The sequence below is a fragment of the Littorina saxatilis genome, linkage group LG17, assembly GCF_037325665.1.
Source record: "Littorina saxatilis isolate snail1 linkage group LG17, US_GU_Lsax_2.0, whole genome shotgun sequence".
Classification (NCBI taxonomy): domain Eukaryota; kingdom Metazoa; phylum Mollusca; class Gastropoda; order Littorinimorpha; family Littorinidae; genus Littorina; species Littorina saxatilis.
This window is the reverse complement of record NC_090261.1, coordinates 43,378,632-43,398,189: the sequence shown is the minus strand read 5'-3', so window position 1 is coordinate 43,398,189 and position 19,558 is coordinate 43,378,632. Positions and strand designations below refer to the sequence as shown.

General features: G+C 39.6%; 1 protein-coding gene across 1 annotated transcript in view; it reads right to left on the bottom strand.

The window, feature by feature from the left end:
- Positions 1 to 3,705: 3,705 nt before the first annotated feature.
- Positions 3,706 to 19,558, bottom strand: part of LOC138953079 (lipoxygenase homology domain-containing protein 1-like) — a 16,401-nt gene continuing 548 nt past the window's right edge. The window contains exons 2-13 of the mRNA XM_070324854.1: positions 18,978 to 19,150; positions 15,755 to 15,892; positions 15,246 to 15,319; positions 14,829 to 14,999; positions 14,153 to 14,308; positions 13,222 to 13,393; positions 12,118 to 12,316; positions 11,207 to 11,255; positions 9,962 to 10,100; positions 6,273 to 6,439; positions 5,651 to 5,737; positions 3,706 to 5,275 (exon numbers count right to left, since the gene is read on the bottom strand). Coding sequence (XP_070180955.1) covers positions 4,892 to 5,275; positions 5,651 to 5,737; positions 6,273 to 6,439; positions 9,962 to 10,100; positions 11,207 to 11,255; positions 12,118 to 12,316; positions 13,222 to 13,393; positions 14,153 to 14,308; positions 14,829 to 14,999; positions 15,246 to 15,319; positions 15,755 to 15,892; positions 18,978 to 19,150 — 1,909 coding nt within the window. The 3' untranslated portion in view covers positions 3,706 to 4,891. The remainder of the gene's footprint in view (positions 5,276 to 5,650; positions 5,738 to 6,272; positions 6,440 to 9,961; positions 10,101 to 11,206; positions 11,256 to 12,117; positions 12,317 to 13,221; positions 13,394 to 14,152; positions 14,309 to 14,828; positions 15,000 to 15,245; positions 15,320 to 15,754; positions 15,893 to 18,977; positions 19,151 to 19,558) is intronic.

The window sequence follows — 19,558 nt, the reverse complement described above, 5'->3', positions numbered from 1 at the left end:
TGGCATAACAACTTGAGCAAAATTAAGATGACAAAAACCGAGAAAGTATTCCTAGATCAGACCTGGGAACCCTTGTTTTGCACTTAGAGTACTCTCAAACAATGTTGGTGTAATTTCAGAAAAAAACCTGCAGTCCGGACTGACGATCTAACAGCGAACCACAAGAAGAAGAAGAAGATTTCAGAAAAATGAGCGTACTCCACACAGCATTTGCTTCAAACATGCTTCACACGCGTCCGTCGCACCGTTAATTAATTTTACGTACAAAATACGGTGAAATCGTATGGGTTCCCAGGTCTGCTAGATGGTCACATTCTTTTATCACATTTTTTACTGCCTTATCACAGTTAAATGTAAATTGCACTTAGATCTAACATAATGAAATGATAAAAAGCAGAGATACAGATCTCTGTAATAAGCTCCTTTATGTGTCAGAAAAAAAGACAAAATCAGCAGGAAAAACAACAGTAACAAGATTCAGTTCAAAACAAAAGGTAACTGAAACCAAAAAGAAGCATCAACATCTTGTATTTTCACTCATCAAACAGAAAATGTTCATTCCAACACATTTTCCTATTCCCTGTGACAGAACCAGCAATCCTACCTCATAAACCTGACTGAATTAAAGCCAAACTAAACAACACCCACACCATGCACACATGTGTCTACACACTCATACGCATAATAAAACATAAACTACTGTAAACAGGCAACCAAGTAAGCAAGCAAATGAACAATCTGTAATGCAACAACTCAGCAGCATAAACAAATATATGACGCTTTAAAAAACAAAAACAAAAAAACTAGTCATACATGTAGTTCCAAACTCAACAAGCTAGCAAAATAACAACAACAAAACATCAATAATGCTTCATCTCCCTAAACTGACACATCAAATTCATGACAGGAACCTTAAGAGTATGAAAGCTAGAGCATGTCCATGTAGAGAACCCATGACGGTGCATTTAAAAAAAAGAAGCTGAAATCTTCAAAGCAGACTCATTTAATGATACAGCGTATGTAGTGTGCCTTTTTACATTTAGTCAAGTTTTGACTAAATGTTTTAACATAGAGGGGGGAATCAAGACGAGGGTCGTGGTGTATGTGTGTGTGTGTGTGTGTGTGTGTGTGTGTGTGTGTGTGTGTGTGTGTGTAGAGCGATTCAGAGAAAACTACTGGACCGATCTTCATGAAACTTGACATGAGAGATCCTGAGTATGGTATCTGCAGACGTTTTTTTTCCATTTTTTTGATAAATAGCTTTGATGACGTCATATCCGGCTTTTCGCGAAAGTTGAGGCGGCACTGTCACGCTCTCACTTTTCAACCAAATTGGTTGAAATTTTGGTCAAGTAATCTTTGACGAAGCCCGGACTTTGGTATTGCATTTCAGCTTGGAGGCTTAAAAATTAATTAATGAGTTTGCTCATTAAAGTTGTCATTAAAATCGAATTTTTGCAAACAGACTTAAAATTGATTGCATCGTATTCCTCATCATATTCTGAATCTAAAAATATATACATATGTCATGTTTACTCTCAAAATGTGATTACAATTAACGAAAATAGATTAATTAGTCCTACGATAAAAATGTAAGAAATCGATCCAAAAATGATTTCATCTTATTCTTTATCATTTCCTGATTCCAAAAACATATAGATATGATAGGTTGTATTCAAAACAAGCTCCGAAAGTTAACAAGAATATAGAAAAGCGCGCTTTCCTGCTTAGCACAAAACGCTACCGCGCTATTCTGACGTGTTAATTTCACTGCGTTTTGCACGTGGAAGGTGAGCGATTTCCTTCTCGCGGGGATTGACGAAGCTGTACTGTCTTGGTGAAAAATTGCAGTGCGTTCAGTTTCATTCCGTGAGTTCGACAGCTTGACTAAAATGTAGTAATTTTGCCTTACGCGACTTGTTTCTTTTCTAAAATACCCCGACTGAAATAATATACTGCCACAGGCTGGGTTACAAAGCACTTGACAAAGTCAACCGTTCTTATCTTAGCACACCAATAACATGCAGACATGAGTATAGAGTGAATCTGATAATATCTCCTTCTCATTAAGGCAAATGAGGAAAGGCGCCATATCGCTGGTAGTCTGAACGAAGTGACAGTTATATGTCTAACAAGTGAACAATGAAAAGGCACAGAGAGAATGACAAGAAGTAAAGTACATACACGAAAAATAACATTAACTTTGAGTCACTTTGCGGTGGGATGGGGAGATGTGTGTGTGTGTGTGTGTGTGTGTGTGTGTGTGTGTGTATGTGTGTGTGTGTATGTGTGAGAGAGAGAGAGAGAGAGAGAGAGAGAGAGAGAGAGAGAGAGAGAGAGAGAGAGAGAGAGAGAGAGAGAGAGAGAGAGAGAGACACAGAGAGACACAGAGAGACAGATGGAAAAAACAGATGGACATACCGACAGAGAATCTGCTGATGTTCAAATAAGCTGTGAACAGCATGAGAGTCTTATAAAACAACCATGATCACAAATGGAAATTCCTGCACAGCATTAACAATGGGGACTGAGTTCCCTTGCTCTTTTGCAATTATGAAAATGACCATACAATACAAGATGATTACATGAAAGAGAAGGATGCAGTAACACGTATGGAAGAACTTCCACGTATGCAAAAATCAGACAAGCTAGATGTGCTGATTACTTCCATACAATCTATATATTGTTTAGATATGGTACACCTATTCTTATGTTCCTTAACAAACAAAAAACAACAACAAACAAAAGAGAAAAACAAACAAGAACAAGCATTTTACATCATCAGATTTGAAACAACTGGGAAAGTATTCACAACCTTGAAAAACCTGTATAAAGCTATCGGGTACAACTTCAGCTTCCGATCTTACTGCACATGTGACCAGAAGACATATAAAAACGTACAACCAGCACACCACATTCAGAAAATCTCACAATCAACTCTAATAGAATTCCTTGTTCAGCGAACCAGCAAACAGGACAGTTAGGCACACAACGTAGTTCCATATAATTGTAGAATCCTTTGCAACAGTACCACCAGAACCCTCCAGAGTGATTGCTTAGAAAGTCTTGGATGTTTTTAGTGCAATTTTGTATTGTTCATAAATGAGATGTACTTTGTGTTTTAAACCGCCTGACACTGCGAGGCAATTTTTCTTGTTTTTAAAAGGACAGTAAAATCTTTGAGTCTTGAGTCCCTTTTTAGACTGCTGAAGATCCGAGAACATAAGTTCTGAAAAGGGAGGGAGTATATCAGTAGTTCATCTCAAAATTAAAAATGTTTTTGGGCGCCCATGAGGAGCCAACTGCCTGTGTTGCGGCAGTGCAGCCCAAAAAAGTGTCTTGTTTTCCATTCAACTTTCCTTATTTTTGTATTGCTTTACTCAAATATCTTCAAGGAAAACAATCAATATTGTATGTTTGACCTCCTTTGTACATATGGAAACAATCGGTAAGAATAATGAAAGTTCTAGGTATATTAATAGAATAAATGTCACCAAAGTAGCCAAGAACAGCTACTTGAATTTACTCGCTTGTTTAATTTTGCTTGTATGATTTCTCTCTCATCTCCCTCTGCACACTCTTGGGGGTAATTTTACAGATCTTAAGATCAGAAAATCTTACAAAACAGGGTCTCAATAACTGAAGAAGTCGTAAGTCAGGGGAGGGGGGTTGGTGGTGGGGGGTGGGGGTGGGGGGGGGGGGGGGGTCTTAATAGGGGTTTCCACTGTAATGGAAACGGATAACAATGCAAGTATATATATAAGTATTTGTGAGCAGTTGGCTGCCTTTCAGAGACAGAGGTATCCACATTAATTCATTAGACTACAGTCTACTTACAGTAGTTACTTTACGAGGAAAAAAAAAAAGATATCCGCATGCATATCAATATCAGACTAATGGTACACTCTACTTATTGTAGCTGTTTTAAAAGAAAAAAACAATCACTGGTATGTGCATATGTATATCAAACTACATCCTAAGTATTTTAACTACTTTACAAGAGAAAAATAATCAGCAAAAAACGATCTACACCCAACACCCCTAAATATTACTCCACACTCAGTACAGCAAATTTCATTATTACGACTGAAGTTTTGGGAAAATTGAACGCATACAATATTACCAGCTATTGTGTTTTCAGCGTAGCAATAGGGTCCGATATTTAGACGAGACAAGTATAATGCCGACGAGTCGAAGACGAGTCGCATTATACTTGTTCGAGTCTAAATATCGGACCCTATTGCTACGCTGAAAACACAATAGCGATTATATAGCTGTTATGACCTTGATTTGTTGTTCCAAACTTACAAAATGACAGTTTTTGCGTCGATGCGTTGATCTCAGGTTTTGATAGCAGACAAACTTCCTACGCGCATTGCGCAGACATGCACACCGCTACACGCTTTCTGACTTTGGAAGAAAAACTGACTCCAAGTGCATTCGACTTCACAACACAGTTGTTGAAACAGCTTTTTAAGTTGTCAGTGTATGCTGTTGTCGATAGAAACATCGCCGTGGTACAGATGGGTAAACCGGAATCATGCGTCGGCCATTTTTCTCAATATGCTTTTGGATATTGAGAAAAATGGCCGACTTCCGTAGCATTATGCTTTGATAATCGGAAGAGCCCATCCAATCACAGCCCCCGAATTCCCCCACGTGTTCATCAGAATAGCTATATACTGTTTTAAGGTTTATGTTGAGATCACAAATATAAAACCAACTATACTAAACACAAACCTACTCACTAAAATGAGTCAAAGTCAAAATGTGACATATAGCCAAAATGTTAGTTAAAATGACTGAAAAGATTATTCTCTTGTTAGAAAAAAAAGGGCAAAAGAGCACTCAGGAACACATTTTTGCTCTTTTTTGTTTGTTTGTTTGCGTCTTATCTCTCTTGGAAATACAGGGTGTGCTCTTTCACTTCAAGCTCTCTCTCCATCAGTCCATCAGCTTCATCTGAAGCAAACCATTTTTTGCAAGGGATGCTATATTCTTCGTACACTGGTACTTTTAACACTTTTCCGTCTCGATCAAACACATCCGCGAATCGTTTGTCTTTCTTTCCTTTGTCGCTCCTCTTTCTGGTATCATCGTCAGAGTCATCACTTTCCTCTTCGTCATCATCATCAGAAACGTTTTCTTTTTCTCTGTGGTCGAGTTTGTCAGCTAGTCGTTTGCGTCGTTGCTGCTTTGTGGATTTCCAAGCCTTCTTCTGTTCGGTTAGCATTTTTGCTATCTCTTGTCGAGTCAGGTGTTTGCGTACTTTAATCTGCAAATAGAAATGAAAAACTTAGTTCTTTTGAGAAAGAAAAATATTTCAAATGAAGGTTCTTGGTGGGTACAGCATGAAGACTGGTAGTCCATGCTCAAACCTTCTTTTATTCATGCACAAACAATTTAAGTAAAACTGCATGTACACACATATGTGTGGTTAGTCTTCGGTTGTGTGTGTGTGTGTGTGTGTGTGTGTGTGTGTGTGTGTGTGTGTGTGTGTGTGTGTGTGTGTGTGTGTACGTGTGTGCGTGTGTGTTGTTGTGTGCACACATGTGTGTGTGTGTGTGCATGTGTGCATGCATGTGTGCATGTGTGTGCGTGTTAAACACAGATAGACAGGTGGTTTGTGTGCACAAAAACGTGAACTTACATATTCACAGAACCATCCGGCACCTGGTCCAGAATTGTCATGTCCAAGGATGATGCTCTTCAGCGACCCAACATTCATTGCTGACAGCTGAAAATAAATTTGCAACAATACAATGAATTAATCATATCACAAAACATTAACTGTGCATGTATATTCTCTACAGTACTGCATACATTTGAAACTAACCTACACGATCACCTCTTGATAGTATCGACCACATGGCCCCCCCTGGAATCCACTGATGCTCAAGAAGAAGCGTTGAATCAATGTTAAAACTTTCCCAGCTCCTTTAAACGGATTGAATCCCTAAAAGCAATGATTATAAACACACTTACTTTTTAATGTGTTACACATACTCACAACAACCAAGTAAAAATACAGAGATTAATGTGAGCTATGTATATTAAGGGACAGACAGACTGAGAGACAGACAGTCAAACTCACTGACAGACAGAAAGACACACCCACTGACAGACAGACAATAAACAATGAAAGGGATAGACCAACAGACAGACAAACAAACCCGCTGACAGGCAGAGTAACAGGCAGAGTAACAGGCTGACGAATGTACCGATAGACAGACACACAGGCGAGCTCTCCGGAATCAAACAATTTAACAAACCTTGAAGTTCTCTGTCATCCCACGCTCAAAGTTGTTTTTCGAGTCGTCCAGGAACAGTTTGTCTGACTTGCCCTTGGTCCCGATGAAGGTAATGTAGACGTTTGCATCTGTCCCTGCGTAGCGAACGTCGCCCGTCTTCGCAATCACCTCATACTGAACAGGTTTTCCTGGAACGAATTGCAGTGCAGAAGATAAATATAACAAGATTAGCAGCATGATCACTCACCAAGAAAAGTTTTCATTGCTGATTCAATCTATCAGTTAGCCATTTTGGTTTGAGGTATATAAAGTTTGCTGAATTGAACTTACAATTTTGACAGCTGGGCAGTTTTGATTTATTTTGCTATGTCTTTATTTATTTATTTATTTATTTATTTTTCTTCTTTAATCTCACTTTTTGTATTTGTGTTATCTACTTTTATCTACGCATTTCAAAACTCCAGCAACTCAAAGAAGTCAATCTCTTGTTTTTATTAACCCTAACATGTATAAATACATGGCACCAGCTATTATCTAGATTAAAACACAATCCTAGCAACAAACTGAAATCCCCAAAGGTTACACATTCATTTCAGTACTGTACTTATGTTTTACTGTGGTAATAGCAACATTACAACGCATAATCATCTTGTTACCTGAATTGCAGCAGATTATTACTTGAAACATTTACTTGAGCAGTAAACTCAGTTGGTAAAATGCGCTTGCAAAGTTGTCACATGACATTTTCTTTTACAATAGAAACAATCCAAAATTGCCCTTTGGCGTTTATTTTATTTCAAATATAGAAATCTTTCCAACATCCATTCAAGTGAAACACTGTAGTCACCTTCATGCTCTGTGGAGCACATTGTAACTAGGTGATGACTTACTTCTAACAAGCTTTATAATATACTTACAAAATCCATACAGGAAATGAACAAATAAATGTAAATTCCATCCACTCTTTTTTCCAAACAGAAACCATGCAACTTCACAAACTGAAGAATTCACGACACCAAATATACCAAAAGCAGTGACTGCAACTATCATCGCAAGTATGCACATGTACACAAAACATCAGCCTGATCAACCTTAAGAGCCATGCATACCGAAAAACAAGATGCAAAACCACCCTAAAAATTCTAAACTACAAGCTAGTAGGCAAATTGACATTTCATGATGATGCATGCCATACATTCACTTTTCTGTCAGCTAGGTTCCATCTCCAATTAACCTTCAAGAGTATGCATGCACAATTTTTGTTTATCTTTTCCGAAAGGATCATGCAGTCTATGGCTGATCACTGTCATGCAATGTGACAAAATATTCCCTTTCACAGCAGCCCCTCTGCAGAGTTGTCTGCCAGTCGGTCTTGAGCACGGAGCTAATTAAAGCTCAAACATTCTACGGCTGCTGGTTATAGACACCCGTGGATTGTAGACAGCTATTTGTGATAGAATCTGACTGCCATTGTCTCCTGGCATGCTCATAACCTTCACCATGCTTTCTGTGCGACCCATACTCTGCAAAGAGGCGGTAACGAGTTTATCCCTATTCGGATGGCGTGGGTCGTGTACGACCCATACTTTTTACGTTAAACCCTTCTTTTAAAAGTATGGGTTGTACATCATCCGGACTGTGTTGTCCAAAGCGTGATCCGGTGGCGGTCAAAAATCTTATGTGTTCAGCAAAGCAGACTTTTTTTTACAGCTATCAAATTAGCCCAAACTCACACCTGTTTGACAATGACTGGCTTTGCCCCCAAAGGTAATTTGAGTGCACTTTTAAAAACATTGGAGAGTGGACACGTAGCAAAAATGACAGTATCTGTGTACATAACACAATCTAGACAATCTAGAGGGCATGGCCATGCATGCATTTTGATGCAACACAGAACTGTGATCAAACCTTTCTTGCGCTTTGGCATTGCAATTGTTGTTGGTTTAGCACGAAGTCCAGCTAAGAAGAACCGACAATCTCTTCAGTGACTTAAAATACACAATTGAATAACCCAAACTGTAATTCTCTTAAGACAAAAAAATGCGCTCAACAAATGAATCGGCTGTCCCATCCTTTCTACATTAACAGTGTAGTCATTGCACAAATGATGTGGCGACTAAACACCAGCGTGTGAAAAAACAGAGACAGAATGACACAGATACAAACAGACATGATCAAAGAGAGACAAAAGGGCATACATACTGACAGACAGACAGACAGACAGACAGACTCACTGATAGAAGGACAGGCAGAGGGACCAAAGACCAACCCAAGCTGCCTGCTGTTTTGCAGTGAAAGTGTCCCAGAAACTTTTCAGGATGTTTCACTGCCGTGCATGCGAAACGGGGGGCCTACCGTGGACGCTTTTAATGCTGCTGTGGCGCCTCTAGGAGCTAGTGCACAGGAAAACTAACAGAAATGGCGGCCGTAGTGTTTGGCTTTCATTTAGAAGACGAATCTTTCTTTAATACGATGGTAAAGTGCATGAATTACACCAATTAAGGGATGATGAAAAAGTATTTTAACTCTAGATCTTGAAGTAAACTTTGACTGTAAATGTTTCCGATAACAATCATACTTTACGATGTTGTCATCAGAAATTTCTTCGCTATTGATCAATGGCTGTTTTGCCAGTCAAACTTGATTGCATTCCTCATCGGCTGACATATCGTCCGCCATCTTGAAAGCGCTTGCACATAACAATACCGTTTCCCAAGCAAAGAAAGCATAGAGCGAGGGCGTTCGTGCACAGAAATGTAGTGCTGGTCCTGCCACATTACTGATAGCTAGTGTCCAATGAGTATTTAATACAGATCACACATGAAGATTTAGCATTGGCAAACTACTTTCATCAATCGAATTTCACAAGCGCCACAATCATTATCAGATTAAAATTTAAAAGTTTACTCATATTAGTTACATGTCATGAGAATGAATTGACCAAAATCAGTGCAGATTTTATTTTCCACAATGATTTTGTGTCTTTATAAGATGAAACTTTAACCAGTGCAAAGCCACTTTGTCTCGAATCAGCATATTCTTATATTTTGTTCTTAATGACAATGGAGAACATCTACAGGCACAAACATACACTAAACAATCACTGTAAAGTGTAAGGAAAAAAGAAGTTTCAAACCTGTACCTTTTCCTACCACAAGAACAGAATCAAGAAAAAACAACGTTTAAAACAACTTGCAGAAATTCATGACACAGCTTTGTAATTAGACCAATTCTGATTCTGTGTAATGCTGAAAGTGTTGTGGACAGGCTGTTTTAACAGATGCACTAATTATGCTTTTCATTCTGACAAACATTTTGCATAACCGACTTCTCTAGTCGGTTTCCAACACTGGCCTGTACAACTTCCAAACTTTGTTCCCCTTTAATTAAAATATGTGTAGCTGAAACAATTCAACAATGAAAGACAGACTCGCAGACAAAATAGTTCCCTTGGAAAGCCCATAAGATAAAGGACTTGGCACTATTAAAATTACTTAATCCCTACCGTACCTAAAACACACAGAGACAGTAGTAGGAATCTTATTTAGAACCTCATTTGAAAAGAATTAAATCATGGGTTAAACAACAATCCACTATGTCATTTCACGTGTCAGGAACCAACTGATGTTAATAGGAGGAAAGGTCACTTTAACCTAGGCAAAATTAACACCTGAAATTCACAACTTATGCACCTAAGTGAACTCTCTCACCTGTGACAACTTCTTTCGGCAAGTGTTTCTTTGCACGCAGTTCACGCCACAAAAGTCCGTCACCGATGTCTTTAGCCAGCCAGCCGTTGTAGACGAAATAGTATACTACATGAGGGTTGTGTATGTCTTGCAAAACAACCTTGGAAAAAGAAGGAAAAACAACTGACTTTAAACTGTCATTGAGCAGACACTGACAAAAAACAACTGACTTTAAACTGTCATTTACAGACACTGACAAAAAACAACTGACTTTAAACTGTCATTTACAGACACTGACAAAAAACAACTGATTTTAAACTGTCATTGAGCAGACACTGACATAAAACAACTGACTATAAACTGTCATTGAGCAGACACTAACAAAAAACAACTGACTTTAAACTGTCATTGAGCAGACACTGACAAAAAACAACTGACTTTAAACTGTCATTGGAGCAGACACTGACATAAAACAACTGACTATAAACTGTCATTGAGCAGACACTGACAAAAAAAACCTGACTTTATAAATAAACTGTCATTGGAGCAGACACTGACAAAAACCAACTGACTATAAACAGTCATTGAGTAGACACTGACAAAAAAGAACTGACTATAAACTGTCATTGAGCAGACACTGACAAAAAACAAAAGCAAAAAGAAAGCACACTGTCTTTATATTGACACCACGCTTTAGGTGAATTCTGAACTTTAAAAAGTAATATTTAAAGGTAAATAAACATATGCATGCATACATGCACATGTACACACACACACACACACACGCACAAACACACACACACACATTGCACACATAGTACATTGCACACACATACACAAACACACACACATACACACAATCCATTTGACTACATTCAAATCTGTTCAAACTTAAAAGGTATGCGCACACATTTATTAATTCAACAAACCTAAGAGGCTGACTGAAATGTGACATAATGTGACATAATGGTCAGCCAAAATGACCGTGGTCACAATATGGAAGAAGAAGAAGAAGAAATATAGAATTTAGAACAGCCAAACATGTCTATAATTACCACCCCAGGGACCTACCAAAAGTGGTTGTTTTTAGAAAGGTTGTCGCTATGGAAATGTGACATATATATAAAAGAAAAACACAACTTGCGGGGGATCCTTCCATCTGCTTGTAATGGGGCAGGTGGTCACTATCGAAAGATGGTCACCATGGCAGATAATAATACTGTACATGAAATATTATGTACAAAGTAATATTTATACATTTTATACCTTATTCAGGAACCAGCCAGAGGCCACGCCTTGCCCGTCATGTTCAATCCTGAAAATAAAATAAAATAAAAACTTGACTAAATGTAAAAAAAAAAAAAGCATTTGTTATAATATCTTAACAATTTCAGGCAAACAAAAAAGAAAGCAAATCAAAAGATTTAAAAAAAAGCCAACAAAGCCAAGACAGATAAGAAAGGAGCAATTTAGCGGACAAACAGACACATCAACAGTCACAGTTACAGTGGAACCCGCCTTCCAAGACCCCCACAGAGGAACACCCCCCCCCCCCCCCCCCCCCCCTCCCCTTTTGCTATTCATAATTTTCGTTCTTTCTTTCTTTATTTGGTGTTTAACGTCGTTTTCAACCACGAAGGTTATATCGCGACGGAGAAAGGGGGGGAGATGGGATAGAGCCACTTGTCAAATGTTTCTTGTTCACAAAAGCACTAATCAAACATTTTCTCCAGGGGCTTGCAACGTAGTACAATATATGACCTTACTGGGAGAATGCAAGTTTCCAGTACAAAGGACTTAACATTTCTTGCATACTGCTTGACTAAAATCTTTACAAAAATTGACTATATTCTATACAAGAAACACTTAACAAGGGTAAAAGGAGAAACAGAATCCGTTAGTCGCCTCTTACGACATGCTGGGGAGCATCGGGTAAATTCTTTTTCGTCCCAACCAATATGGGACTCCCCCTAACCCGCGGGGGGGGGGGGGGGGGGGGGATCATAATTTTCGTTCATAACACTGGTACATGTACATCCGTTTTAAGCCTAAGACCTGATTTTTTGGTCTTCAAAGGAGGGCTCCACTGTACTCGCTAATGTATTTCTAATCTATCCACAACGACACAAAATTAATCATTCTACCTCATAAAAAAAATAAAAAAATAAAAAATTTACCTCATGGAACGGATGTCACCAATGTTGGGCACGCGGATCTTGAACTTGTTTGTCTGGCCTTTTTGGAAGCATTCGCCTCTGTTTTGTGCGTTGAGGTGATGTTTGAGAGAGTTGCCTTCTGTGCCGTGCAGCGTGATGTACACATTGGCGTCGGTTCCAGCCAGATGTTTCTTTCTTGTCTCCACTGTCACTTCATACTCTGTCAGTTTGAAAAAAAACCACCAATGTATTTTGACTGAGTTGAGAAATACACAAATTTACTCGTGTTTTGACTCATCCAGAGTATACACACAAACATATGATGCATAAATAAAGTAATGGACATGAAAATGGAAATGAGTTGCATGTTCCAGCATTACCTGCAACTAAAATAAAAGAAAGATAAAGAAAGTAAGGAAAAAAGAAAGAGAGAAAGAGAGAAAGAAAGAAAGAGAGAAAGAAAATGCCTCAAATTACTTTCTTTCTTTATTTGGTGTTTAACGTCGTTTTCAACCACGAAGGGTTATATCGCGACGGTCAAATTACTTTAGTTGTGAACCTCCCAAAACTCATTGAACAATGAACTGAAGACAGACAAAGCATGACAAGACAGACAATGCAAGACAAGACAAGACAAGACAGAAAAAATCAAGACAAGACACACATGCAGCCAGACCAACAAATAAATGAAGAAAAAAAAAAGAAACAAGTCGCGTAAGGCGAAATTACTACATTTAGTCAAGCTGTGGAACTCACAGAATGAAACTCAGTGAACGCACTGCATTTTTTCACAATGACCGTAGTCCGCCGCTCGTGCAAAAGGCATTAAAATTAACGAGCCTGTTTAGCGCGGTAGTGGTTGCGCTGTGCTGCATAGCACGCTTTTCTGTACCTTTTAACTCCCTTACCTCTAACAGCGTGCACAAAATACTCCCTTACCTCTAACAGTGTGCACAAAATACTCCCTTACCTCTAACTGCGTGCACAAAATACTCCCTTACCTCTAACAGCGTGCACAAAATACTCCCTTACCTCTAACAGCGTGCACAAAATACTCCCTTACCTCTAAAAGCGTGCACAAAATACTCCCTTACCTCTAACAGCGTGCACAAAATACTCCTTTACCTCTAACAGTACGCTCCTTCTCCCTGGCCTCCAGGTCGCGCTTGATCCTGAAGTCGCCGTGGTGCATGGACAGCCAGTTCTTGCAGGTGAACACCCACACCTTGTTGGTCAGCATGCACTGGATCTCCACTTTGTTCAGGTACCAGCCGTGCTTCTTCTCCAGGCCGTCGTGCTGAGAAAAACACAAGAATAACAATAACATATTTTGCAGGGGATTAAATGTACCACCCATGCTTCTTCTCCAGGCCGTCGTGCTGAGAAAAACAGAACAATTCAAATCAACAGGGGCAATGAATTAAATGTACCCTCTGTGCTTCCTCTCTAAGCCATCGTGCTGAGAAAAACACAAGAATAACAACAACATATTTTGCAGGGGGTCAAATGTACCACCCGTGCTTCCTCTCCAAGCCATCGTGCTGAGAAAAACAGAAGAACAATTATATGGTGCAGTGGATAAAATGTACCCTCTGTGCTTCTTACATGTGGACAGAAAACAGGTGTGGATGTTTGTCTCCCTTCAAGCAAGGGCATTCACTCTTTCACAATCCATACAAACCCGACAGAGTTACTTCTTTGGAATTCATCTCTTATGATGTGGCGCCTCAGAAAATGTAAGACACCCCTCCCACCCCCCCTTCTCCGCTGTGACCTTGCAGTAATTTAGAGAGTCGTAGCTGGTTGCAGTAAATCAACCTCTTTCTGTGAAAGCATCCCTTTTAGAACATCACGATGCTATGTACTTGCATGCACACACACACACACACATATACATTCTCTTGTGTACACACACACAGTCCCCCCCCCCCCCCCATACATTCTCTTGTATGTATATACACACACACAGCCACCCGCACCAAACACACAGAACTTTAAGCAAAGCGCCCACAGACCTACAATTAACCAACCAAGTAACCAGCAATAAAAGAAATACCTCAACAGTGATCATGCGTATGTTTCCCAGCTTGGGTCCCTTGACGCGAAACGCTTCCTTGGCGCCACGCACGAAACAGAATTTGGTGGTTCCTTGTCGACGGAAGAGTCTTGTCTTTGGCAGCATACCTCTGTCCCCCACTATGGTGATGTACACCTGAACACAGAACACACAGTGACTACCATTAAAACTGCCGTAACACAGCGTCATGTTAAATAGAAAGTATACAACTTTAGTTGTGAGTTCATGTACATGTACACTGATACACTACAAACAGCCTTAACATGTTCACTAGTTTCAAGGGAACAACGCTACAGCAACAATATAACTGTTGTCATGTGGTGGATTGTGCAGGTGTGTGTGTGTGTGTGTGTGTGTGTGTGTGTGTGTGTGTGTATGTGAGGGGGTTGTGTGTGTGTGTATGTGTGTGTGTGTGCATTTGTGTATGTGTCCAAGTATGTGTCCATGTATGTGTGTGTGTGTGTGTGTGTGTGTGTGTGTGTGTGTGTGTGTGTACTGTGTAGAAATCCATCTTTAGGATGGGATGTGGAAGCCAAAAGACACTCAAACTTCAATGAGATGCGCAATTCTTTCTTATGCTTGCAAGTTCGTCTTCAGGCAAATACCACATGCCTCAACACATTCTGTTACACATATAAAACAACACAAAACTTACATTTGCGTCAGTGCTGGCCTGTGGTACATCTCCTGTCCATACAGTGACTTTGTACAAAGCTTCCTGGAGCACTATGGGTTCTTCTACTGGCATCTTGACGCGCGGCTGAGGTGCTATGTAGTGGATCTTCTGCCTCTTCAAGCGAAGAGAGCCATCCTTGTTCAAGGGTTTCTGCATGGAGAAGAGAAAAAGCTGTGAGTGTGGATCTTCTAATTGACAAAGATGTTTAATGAGTATGAGAACAAGGTAGTTGATGGTTGCAGTTGACAGGAAAAAATTAGTCAGACTGGCATGCTGGAAAGCAGGCAGACAGATTCACAAGCCCACACGGTCGCACATGAATGAACTCTGTCTGTCACATGCACACACATACATTCATACTTATACAATAAATACTAATAAACATGCAATACTTACAGGGACTCTCAATTTCATGTGATTGCGTTGATGTTCCTCCATGGTAGAGCACAGGTAACAAAAATTCATGGCTCCTTGAAAAGATAATCAAATTTACAGATAGTGAATGCAACTTAGGCGAAGTAAATATCATTTTGTTATTACGAGTTTTAAAATGACAGATCTCCATGCACATTTATTTCTACCAAGAAACACAATACTGACTCCAAAATAACTACTGTAATGAGCTACGAACAAACAAAGTTTATACACACACACACCACACACACACACAAACACACAGACAGACACTTTCATTCTCTCTCTCTCTCTCATTCACATAAAAGGCAGAAAGCTACAAGCACATAAACAGCCATACACATAACCCACATTCAGACAAAGAAAGAGATCTATACAGACCCACCACCACTGTACACCGAAGCTACCAACTAAAACCCTAAAGAACATGTACATGCCTAGTTTCACACAAAATACACACAAAAAACACAATCTTCTCATCACCAAGCTACCTGAAGACGTAGACATAACAGATGAAGCGTCATCAGCGGGATGTGACGATGCGTCCAAAGCGCTCGCACTCGCAAACATCACCGACATGTTGCTCCAACTGCCGCGACTGGACGGACGATGGAGATGGTCACCCGGCTCTGATGTTAGAGTAGCACAGAAAAAAACACAACCCACAATGCACAGAGTTTACCACAAACACTTTCAGGTTACATGAGCTAGTCTCACAGTCAGAGACAAAAGCATGCATGCAGTTAACAGTCATGAAAACACAAACTAAAACAGTAAATGACTGGCATGATCTAGCTTGTTGGTTCTACTCAATTGTAATGCAATCAAAATCCTTCTGACTTTCCCAAGATTTCAAATGGATTTAGAGTGCCAAGGCACTTCATGAAACCTTGTGGCCCATAAACTTCCAATAACATTTTCTTCCTTCCAAACTTTGGCCGATATTTATAAAGAATGTTGCTCTCAGGCATGGGCATTGGAAAAAGTAAAAAAGGCTGAAAATGTGTAAGTAATATCAAAGTCGACGGCGCGATGCGCCTAGCCCTGCTAGGGGGGTCCGGGGGCATGCTCCCCTGGAAAAATTGTTCTCCAAAGAACCCAAATTGTGCAATTTGGTGTCATCTGAGCTCAAAGTTTGCCATTAAATTCAGTTTTCAGAACCATTTTTGCCTCCCCCATTTATGTTTTCGGCGGACACTTTTGCTTTTTCGGCGGAACAAAAAAAAATCGGCAGAAATTTGCCTTTCGGCGGACAATTCCCATGCCTGTGCTCTACAGCAGAAGATAACAAGAGTGTGTCTGATATTAAAATGATAATCAAGAAATTGTCAATTTACAAGTAACATGTACAAGACAGTAACATGTACAAGACAGTCCTGTCTGGCAATGAATAGCGCTATAGAAGAACGTTTTGAAATTATTATTGTTAAAGTCAGAAACCAATGCAAAAAAAAAAAAGGGTTAATTTTAACACAGAGAAAACCACATGAAATAGATCTGGGGAGAAAAAAAACAACCAATAGAGACACCATACTGTCTCTAACAAGGTATTAGGTTGGCTGACTTGATTGACACAAAAACTGTCCAATATATTAGACATCTGTTAATTAACTTTATATCCCATCATGTCCATAATAATCCCAGTTGTTTCATAAAAAAGCACAATCCCGCAGCCCATGGCAGAATTTCTTTAAAAGATTGTATGTTTGTTTTGAAGACACCACCATAAGCCGTAGGCTTGTTGTTGTTTTCACTTTATGATTATGTAAATTTCATGAACATGTAAAACAGAATTAAAACAATTTGTACAAAAAAAGCATAAAAGGAAACAAAACAAATGTTTTTGTAACCAGCTTGGTCACGAAATCTGATTTTTTTTTTATGCCATTTTTGGCTCACGTAAGTGTAGCCTATGCGATGCTAACTTTTGTCTGTCTGTGCGTATGTATGTATGTGGTAGAAACTCTAACATTTGAAGACGTCACATTACATTGACGTCACATTATGACGTAAGAGGGTTTGACGTCACGCGAAGGAATTACTGAAAGTCTCGGTCATTGTTTTTTTGAGCGGGCCGAGACTAGTTGGCAGTCGTGTCCCTGTAAGTAGGCTACATGCAGACAGACAGATCTAGATCTAGTGTCTCGCTTTCTTGCACAGTTTCACCTATGCTCTTTCTGTGTGTGTGTGTGTGTGTGTGTGTGTGTGTGTGTGTGTGTGTGTGTGTGTGTGTGTGTGTGTGTGTGTGTGTGTGTGTGACGGAGTGATTGAGTTTGTGTTACTCTTTGTCGATTTCTTACGTGAGCCTTGAAGGCTTCGCCTCTTGTTTAGTTTTTGTAACTGCACAATTTGTCACTAACGCTTACTGCCGTGTGCTTGATGGTATGCCTGCTTGCCTTATTCTTTCTGCTGTTCTCTGTTTTCCTGGGAATTTCACTTTTTTCAGAGAAGGTACATGTACATACGTATGCTTCAATTTCAGACTTGGAACTAAACCTTTTAGTTTCCTGTATGAAAATAGTTGTAGGACAACCAACTGACATGTGTTTTTGTCTCTCTCACCAAAACCATTGTTATGTGTTTGTTAAGAAAACTGTTAAGTGACACTAATAGCCCACAAAATGAGTAACTTTCTTTCTTTCTTTAATATTTAAAAAACAATTCATATGAAAAATTCACATTGAAATTAATTTGACACAAGGTGTGAAGTAAAACTACCTAAAAAATTAAGCAATAAATAAAAAAAAGATACATGACTTAAACTACACAGAATCCGATGGTTACCACCTGGTATACAAACCTGGAACCCAGGCATGCAATGCATAAAATCTTCATATAGAGAGAAATTAATAATCATACAGAACAGAAGTTACAGTTGTGTTGAAGTTATAAACCCTACATTACAGAGAGCAAATGAACACATGAGGAACGGAAGGAAATGTTAATGTTGGTGAGATATCACTACACCTAGAATAACAGTGACACTAGTCATAGACCATTTATCCTGGATCGCCAACTAGCTCTCTCTCCGCTCTTTCTCTCTATTACGAGGTAGCGACCTCTCGCATTTAGGAACCTACGCTTACAAGCCTTTCAGAAATCAGGGGGACGTGATATCCGGTGTCGATTGTAAACATGGACGAAGTTGCCGAGGTAAGTTCTGAAAATGCTAAAATAAACTCAGCTAAAGTGCATATGGAACATGTTTTTTGATGAGTTTTGTCAAGTTTAGTTTGGAGTTTTGGAAAATCCAGTTCATTGTCACCTCCCATTGTCACAAATAACTGGAGCGTGCTTTTTTTTCACTGTCTTCGAATCGCTGGCCTTTCAAACGCGACGAGCCCCTGAAAGTCAAGAGTCGTAACCTCGAAGGGTCACGTGACGAGTTGGCGGTCCAGGCTATTTGGTCTATGCACTAGTGGAACCACTCTTTTACGACCAACAAAAACATCTGACAAAATCAGATCTTTGAAGAGAATCTTGGAATGAAGGTAAATTTACGAATGTCCTCAAAGGAAAGTTTGATAAAAACAGGATCTTACATAGGGGAGACTGCCAAATCCAGAAGTGGCCAGGGGGGGGGGGGGGGGGGGGAGGAGGAGAGGCTGGATGTTGTCTTAAAAAGGGGGGTTTCCCTTTGAAAAAACGAAAAAACAAGTACATATATATACATTTATAAGAAAACTACAGAACATCTCTTTTCTCTCCACTTACTGGCAGTCTTAGGTCTTCCCTCAGCATGGTAGTGTTTGATTCCATACTGATCGCATGGCTCCTTGTTCATCATGTTACCAGCCAGTCGCACAAGGTTGTCCTTGGTCTGCTTGCTAAGTTCCTGTAGCTGATCATCATACAGCTTTGTGTTGAACGGCCCTGCCCATGTGTACCTGTGTGTAAACAAAAACACATACATGAATGATGAAGCAGTCTAAACATGCTTGGTAAAACTTTGCCGTTATTTATATGCTGATTGAACCAGTTTGAAAGTGGAACACAATTTTTGTGCTAAAGACCAAGAACAGGAACAAAAACAACAAAACTCTTTGATTAGAAAGTATCAACTTCTCTGGCAGTACACTGTTTTTCTTGAATAAGCAGCTAGCTAGCGGTCTCAATACAATTTTGACTTGATTTCTCAAAAGAGAGAGAGAGAGAGAGAGAGAGAGAGAGAGAGAGAGAGAGAGAGAGAGAGAGAGAGAGAGAGACAGAGAGAGAGAGACTGAGAGAGAGAGAGACAGAGACAGAGAGACAGACAGAGACAGAGACAGAGAGACAGACAGACAGACAGACAGACA